This window comes from Portunus trituberculatus, chromosome 13 (genome assembly GCF_017591435.1).
Source record: "Portunus trituberculatus isolate SZX2019 chromosome 13, ASM1759143v1, whole genome shotgun sequence".
Taxonomy (NCBI): domain Eukaryota; kingdom Metazoa; phylum Arthropoda; class Malacostraca; order Decapoda; family Portunidae; genus Portunus; species Portunus trituberculatus.
The window spans coordinates 2756283-2764280 of NC_059267.1; the positions used below are offsets into that span (position 1 = coordinate 2756283).

At 41.0% G+C, this 7998-nt stretch overlaps 1 protein-coding gene across 1 annotated transcript; it reads left to right on the forward strand.

Moving 5' to 3' along the window:
• The first annotated feature begins 1693 nt into the window (after positions 1–1693).
• Positions 1694–6062, forward strand: LOC123503243 (U-scoloptoxin(01)-Cw1a-like). The gene is made up of 3 exons (XM_045252810.1): positions 1694–1727; positions 3906–4144; positions 5735–6062. The coding sequence occupies exons 2-3, from the start codon at positions 3938–3940 to the stop codon at positions 5918–5920; spliced, it is 393 nt and encodes a 130-aa protein (XP_045108745.1). The 5' UTR covers positions 1694–1727; positions 3906–3937; the 3' UTR covers positions 5921–6062.
• The last annotated feature ends 1936 nt before the right edge of the window (positions 6063–7998 follow it).

Below are 7998 nucleotides of genomic sequence, written 5' to 3' on the forward strand. Positions count from 1 at the left end.
GTAAGCGTGTCTCACATTGCCTGACCACGCTCTGTTATGAGAGGAGGAGGAGGAGGAGGAATAGGAGGAGGAGGAGGAGGAGGAGGTAGAGGAGGAGGAGGAGGAGGAGGAGGAGGAGGAGGAGGAGGAGGAGGAGGAGGAGAGAGAAAAGAAAGCTTTTTATTTTCTTAATATTGTATTCTTGTAGTCTCTCTCTCTCTCTCTCTCTCTCTCTCTCTCTCTCTCTCTCTCAGCGTCCAGGTGTGCTGTGTCACCTTCCTCTCACCCCTCCCCCATCACTTGCCTATCCCCCCTTTCCTTTCCTTGACACAGGCTGGGGGGAGAGAGAGAGAGAGAGAGAGAGAGAGAGAGAGAGAGAGAGAGAGAGAGAGAGGGGGGGAGGGAAGAAAACACCTCCTGACATCCCTTCGTCTCTCCCTTTCTCCTTTTCTTCCTTTTCCTCCTTTCCTTCCTTTTCTTCCTCTTATCTCCTTATCTTTTTTGCCTTTTCTGTTTCTCTCTCTTTTTTTCTCTTCCTTTCTTTCTCTAGTTTTCTTTTTCACTTCTTTCTTTATTTATTTTTCTTCCTTTTCTTTCTCTTTTCCATTTCTCATATTTATATCCTTGCTTCCTTCTTTCCTTTCTTCTTTCTCTCTTTTGCCTCTTCCTACTTTCATTCATCCTTCCCTCCTTCCTTCCTTCTTTCCTTCCTTCCTTCCTTTTCTCTCTGTTCTACTTCACATCTTTACAAATTTTCCTCATTTCCATTCTTTCACCTTCCTCCTCTTCTTCCTCTTCCGTCCTCCTCCTCCTCCTCCTCCTCCTCCTCCTCCTCTTGCTCTTCTTTTCCTATTCTTTTACTTTCTCTTCTTCTATCTCCCTTCATCTCTTCTTTCTTTTTCTTCTGGCCTTCCTTTCACCAACACAGATTCTTTTCCTTATCAAACTTTTCTCCTTTCTTCTCTTCCTTTCTTCTCCTCCTCCTCTTCCTATTCTTCTCCTTAATCTCCCACGCCAAACATTTCTTCCACGGCTGCCCGGAGAGAGAGAGAGAGAGAGAGAGAGAGAGAGAGAGAGAGAGAGAGAGAGAGAGAGAGAGAGGGGGGGGAGAAGGGAGATAAAGGGTGAGAGAAAGGGAATGAAGAGGAAGCGTGAGACTGAGAAATTGAGGAATGAAAGGGAAAGTTAATGAGGAGGAGGAGGAGGAGGAGGAGGAGGAGGAGGAGGAGGAGGAGGAGGAGGAGGAGGAGGAGGAGGAGGAGGAGGAATATTGAAGGAGAAGAGAGTAAGAGAGAGAGAGAGAGAGAGAGAGAGAGAGAGAGAGAGAGAGAGAGAGAGAGAGAGAGAGAGAGAGAGAGAGAGAGAGAACAAGGGAGAAAAGTGCAGAGAATGTGGCCTGGAAAAGAAGGAAGGAAGAGGAGAAAGAAGAAGAGAAGGAGAAGGAGGAGAAGGAAGAGGAGGAAGAAAAGGAGGAGAAGGAGGAGGAGGAGGAGGTGGGTGCAATGTGGAAGAAAAGGAGGATCATCTATGAAATGAAAGAGAAGAAGAGAGGGCGGAGGTCACTGAAGAGGAGGAGAAGGAGGAGGAGAAGGAGGAGAAGGAGGAGGAGGAGGAGGAGGAGGAGGCACAGCGCATCCTCAAGACAACAAGAGTCACCACGCATGCGCACCAGACACTCAGCATATATATATAAGCGGACTGGCCCTTCACAGCATCATCACTTCATCTTGTACCCTCGGCGTGTGTAGGTGAGTGTGTGTGTGTGTGTGTGTGTGTGTGTGTGTGTGTGTGTGTGTGTGATAATTAATTGAAAAAGTTTTGAGTTACGTTTGTGGAGAAAGAAATGAAGGAAGGAAAACATACTGAACGAAAATAGAAAGAGAAATGCGTTTAAAGTAACAAAAAAAAGTGGAAAAAATAAATTAATAAGTGAGAGAGAGAGAGAGAGAGAGAGAGAGAGAGAGAGAGAGAGAGAGAGAGATGGGTGGGCGGTTAGAAGTGCTCACGTAAATAGGGAAGAAAAGAGAAAGGGAGTGAAGGAATGAACGGGTCATTTGTAATCCTGACAGAGGGTAATGAGGAGGAGGAGGAGGAGGAGGAGGAGGAGGAGGAGGAGGAGGAGGAGGAGGAGGAGAGGAGGAGGAAGAGAGATGAAATGGAAGACAAGAAGAATGAGATATGGAGAGAGAGAGAGAGAGAGAGAGAGAGAGAGAGAGAGAGAGAGAGAGAGAGAGAGAGAGAGAGAGAGAGAGAGAGAGAGAGAGAGAGAGAGAGACGCTGGAAGGTAAGGACAAACAAGACAAGAAATGTTTATTTGGTGTCTACTCCTCCTCCTCCTCCTCCTCCTCCTCCTCCTCCTCCTTCTCTTCTTCTTGACCTTCGCTGGAGTAGACAAGACATGCAAGTAAACAAGGCAACCCTCCCTGGCCAACGACGGTCCTTGAGATACTCCTTTTTTGGGACAGTACCGCAGCTGGAGACTGTCCTTAGCTGACTCTCGTACACACACGCATAATTCTCGTACTCAGAAGTGAATGACGAAGATCAAGATTAACCCCTTCAGTACTGGGACATTTTTACCTTGAGATTTGTGTACGATTAGACCATTTTATTGACATTAGGAAGGGTCTATGGAGGTCAGAGGATTAATGGCCACAGTTTTCACTATTTTAATCCCTCACATAAGTTTCTGAAGCTGTATAAAATCACCAAATAGTAAAATAGTAAGCAGAATGAATATGGAAACGCGTCATGGTACTGAAGGGGTTAAGAGAGGAAAGGCGTGAATAGAAATAGGACAATGGATGGAGAGAGACACAGGATCAACAAAAGAAATAGTGAAAAAGTTTGATATAATAGAAATTGTAATAGAAGAAATATATTTGTTATTATTTTAAGATAATTATATTAAGATTAATTAAAAGGAAACTTATTTATAAAGGTAAAAGGTTAAAATTAAGCTCTATTTAACCCCTTCAGTATCAGGACATGGCTTTATATTCATTCTGCTTACTATTTGGTGATTGTATACAGCTTCAGAAACTTACGTGGGGATTAAAATAGTGAAGACTGTGGCCATTAATCTTCTGACCTCCATAGACCTTCCTAATGTCAATAAAAGGATCTAATCACACCCAAACTCAAGGTGGAAATGCGTCCCAGTACTGAAGGGGTTAAGAAAAAAAGACATGAAAATAATGATAGTACTAACTTTAACAAATGACGAAGGAAAATAAAATAAATAAATAAATGAAAATGAAAGCGATGACTAATGACTACAAAAATAAGTAGATAAAAAAAGTAAATGAAAATAAAAAAAACTAACTCAATAAGTAACAATTTAACTAAACAAACGAACTAAACAATGAAATAAATAAATAAATAAATAAATGAAGAAATAAACCCATTAGCTAACTAACAATGTAAATAAATAACCAAATAAATGCAAAAAATATATAAAAACTAAAAAATAAGGAAAGATAAATGAAAGAAAGAAAAAAAATAGAAAAAAAAGATGATTATTAATGAAGGGGATAAAAATAAAACAAATAAAATGAATAGACAGAGAGAGAGAGAGAGAGAGAGAGAGAGAGAGAGAGAGAGAGAGAGAGAGAGAGAGAGAGAGAGAGAGAGAGAGAGAGAGTGAACAGTGTCCTTGAATGTCGATGAAGATGATGACACGAGAAAAACCCAAAGTGATGGTGATATGTTAATGAGGTACTTCTCTCTCTCTCTCTCTCTCTCTCTCTCTCTCTCTCTCTCTCTCTCTCGTTTTTCTTCTCTTTATTAACTACAAAAAGAAAGAAAAAGATGTGTATGCATTTCTCTCTCTCTCTCTCTCTCTCTCTCTCTCTCTCTCTCTCTCTCTCTCTCTCTCTCTCTCTCTCACACACACCATAACCCCATCACCAGCATTTATATTCCAGCTACCACCACCAACACCACCACCACCACCACGATGAGAGAGGCCCTTGTTCTCGCCGCCCTGGTCTCCGTCGCCACCGCCCGCATGGCCTACGTGTTCTCTTCAGGCTTCGAGGACGTGATAGGCACACCCAGCGAATCGTTCAGTTGCGAGGGAAGGCCTTATGGTTACTATGCCGATGTGGATAACGAATGCAGAGTCTTCCACGTGTGTCTGCCCATTGTTGGCGAGGAAGGAGAGGTGAGATGAGGTGTGGGAAGTGAGCGACGGGAGGTATGAGTGAGGAAAAAATGGTGACTGAGGTAGGAGGAGAAAGGAGGGTGAGGGGAGGTGGTATGAATGAGGAAGGAGAAGTGAGGGGAGGTGAAATGAGTGAGGAAAGGTGGGTGAGGGGAAATGGTGTGTGTGTGTGTGTGTGTGTGTGTGTGTGTGTGTGTGTGTGTGTGTGTGTGTGTGTGTGTGTGTGTGTGTGTGAGTGAGTGATTAACTGGTACTGGTGATTAATTGAGTGACTGGATAATTGACTGGATGACTGACTGAATGTGTGAGTGATTAAATGATGCAGATTGTTGACTGACTGATTGGCTGGGTGACTGATTGACTGGTTGGTGATTGAATGACTGACTGAATGATTGGCTAAATGACTGACTGGAAAGCTGAGTGACTGGTTGACAAATGACTGGTTAACTGACTGATTGGTTCTTTGACTGACTGACTGACTGATCCGTTTTTCTTTCTCTCTCTCTCACCATCTTCTTTTCTCCTTTCCCTGTTCTTCTTCTCTTTCGCTTCCATACTTGATAATTTTGGACTGTCTGACTGACTGACTGACTGACTGACTGACTGACTGACTGACTCCTCCTCTTCCTCCTCTTCTCACACCTTCCTGACCTTTTATCACTATTATTAATGGGTTTTCCTTCACCCTTCTCTTTCTCTTCACTTTCCATCTCCTTATCTAGCACAAACATACCTCCCTCCCTTCTTCTTTCTCTCTCTTTCTTTCTCCCTTCTTTCTTCCCTTCCTTCTTGCCTCATCACTCATATGCCACACCCAAACACACCCAAAACCACCACCACCACTAATGCTTGTATACTCAAACAATTACGAGCTTCACTTCCACTCTTTCAAAAGGCTTTATCTAATTGTACACGAGTTTTTAGTGTGTTTTCGCCATTCTAGAGGCAGAGTGACAAGATTTCTATATTACTAACTGGAGGAACACTCTTGAAAACCCCGCTAATCAACTCTGTGGCCTTGGAAAATAGTCACGGTGGAAGAGTAAAAAAGCGTTTCTGATCCCCTTCCTTCTATTTCAGGTTTCCTTCTCACAATCAAACACTCCCAAAGTCACCCATATCACCACCACCATCACCACCACCACCACCACAACTAAGGCCCATATTCTGAAATGCTTTGCTCCTTCGCCAACATTACTTCCCAAAGGCTCTAGTTTAAGATGATCGTGTTTTTAAGGGTTTTATGGTTCTGGTGATGCATTGGCAAGGTTTCAAGTTATTTACAGGGAAGAACTGTCGTGGTGGGGAAGTTAAGCGTTTCTGAACCCCCTCCTTCTGTTTCAGGCTTTCTTTTCACAACCAAACACCGAAACACTCCCAGACACACCCAAACACTTCTATTAGTCACCCATACCACCACCACCACCACCAGGACTGACCCCCTCTCTCCCCCGTCCTTCTATTCCAGGTTTTTTTTTTTTCACAACCAAACACCAAAACTCAAGTACTTCTAATAGTCACCCATACCACCACCACCACCACCACCACCACCAGGACTGACCCCCTCTCTCTCCCGTCCCTCTATTCCAGGCTTCCACAGTCGCCCACTTCTCGTTCTTCTGCCCAAATCAGACCATGTTTAGCCAAGAGTCCCTCACGTGTTCCAACAGCCAGGAGGCGTTCCCCTGCCAAGACGCCGCCTCTATTTACGAACTGGTCAATGCTGAGTTCGGCCGCATCCCAGACCAGGATATTGACCTACGAAGCAGTGAATAGGGAGAGGGAGAGGAAGAGGATAGGTTAAGAAGTGAATGAATGAGTTAGAGTGATATATAAAAATTTGTGTGAATGAGTTAGTGATATATTAAAAATTGTGTGTCTTTTTTTTATAGGGAAAGATATTGAGTTATGAAATGAGTGAATAAGGGAGAAAGAGAGAGAGAAATAGAGAGAGAGGAAGGGAGAAGAAAGAGGATATAAATGAGAGAATGAGGCAGATTGAAAGAGATATATAAAAATTAAGTGAGTTTTTTTCATTATAGAGCAAGATATTGACGTATAAAATGAGAGAATAGTTGAAAGAAAGAGGAAAAGGGAGAGAGAAGAGGATATAAGGTTAATAAATGAGAGAATGAGATAGAAAGAGATATATAAAAAAATCAAGTACGTTTTTTTTTATTATAGAGCAAGACATTGACGTATAAAATAAGTGAATTGGAGAAAGAAAAAGGAAGAGAGAGAGAGAGAGAGAGGATGTAAAATGAATAAATGAGTGAATGAGCCAGACTGAAATATATATAAAAAATTGAATAATATTTTTACAATTTTAATCTTCAATGTGTTCTTTCCATTATTTTCTGTTTGTTTCAGTGTTATAGACTTTTATTTCATTTCCTATTAAGATGTATTTTGTGGCTTAAATAATGAGGTGCTGTTTATCTGTCTGTCTGTCTGTCTGTCTGTCTGTCTGTCAAGGTTCATTATTCCTTTCCTTATTGTAATTTTATATACTTTTTCTTTTTCTTTCCTTGTCATGTGGTTTGATTTTTGTACTTTTATAAATGTCGCTTTTTATGTAACGGAACCAAGTATTGACAGTTTTTTTTTTTTTAAGACTGTAGGTGCTCTTGGCAAATTTCCGTCCACACACACACACACACACACACACACACACACACACACACACACACACACACACACACACACACACACACACACACACACGCTAATTTCCATATTCTTACATTCACACACACACACACACACTCCATAACTCACACAGAACACAGTGTTACAACTCAGCCAGCGTGGAGGTGTGCTGAGTGTTACTATGTGTTGCTTATTTGAGTTGTGCCACATTGCCTTTATTATTATTATTATTATTATTATTATTATTATTATTATTATTATTATTATTATCGTTACCAAGTGAGGGACACAGGTGGGAACTATTATTACAGGTAAACACGAAGTCGTAAAACACACACACACACACACACACACACACACACACACACACACACACACACACACACACAGTAAGAATGTTCCTAAAAAAAAAAAAAAAGCTGAAAATGAAAATTAATATTGATTTTATTCATATTTTGATGTCATGTTGGCAATTATTATTATTATTATTATTATTATTATTATTATTATTATTATTACTATTATAACCATCGCCATATTGTCCGTACGATATAGTTTATCAATATTTGTGTATTAATTTTAATATTTGAACCAGAAATTATGTATCTTATGAATTATTAGATGAATGATAACTATATTTCTTACACACACACACACACACACACACACACACACACACACACACACACACACACTTGCATCTAAACGACTATAATGAATTAATATACGCATGTTTCTTATGTCGCTGTGAAATCTAAGGCGTGGTGCTGTGGGGCGGGGCGGGGCGGGGCTGGCCTTCTCCCCTGCCCAGTCCAGATTTCCCAGCGACACAGCACAGGAGACAGAACCATCTTGTACTATAGTAAAGGCTTCGTTTCTTACTAATGAATGGGGGAATAGCAAACAACTTTCCCTTCACTAGAGTTCAAATACACGTTTTCTATGATATATATACACAGTAAACGTTAAAATATTTAGGATGAACAATGGTAAAACGAATTTGTTTGTGAAATATTTACAGTTTTTTGGGGGATGACACACACACACACACACATACACATTTAAAACACCTCTAAATATCACCAAACCTCACTATTTCTACAACACACCAAAACAAAACTGAAATAATATAAATAATAACAAATAAATTACAAAACCTAGTGAAGGGAACGAGGTCTGACGCATGCAAAGGTCTTAACTGCACA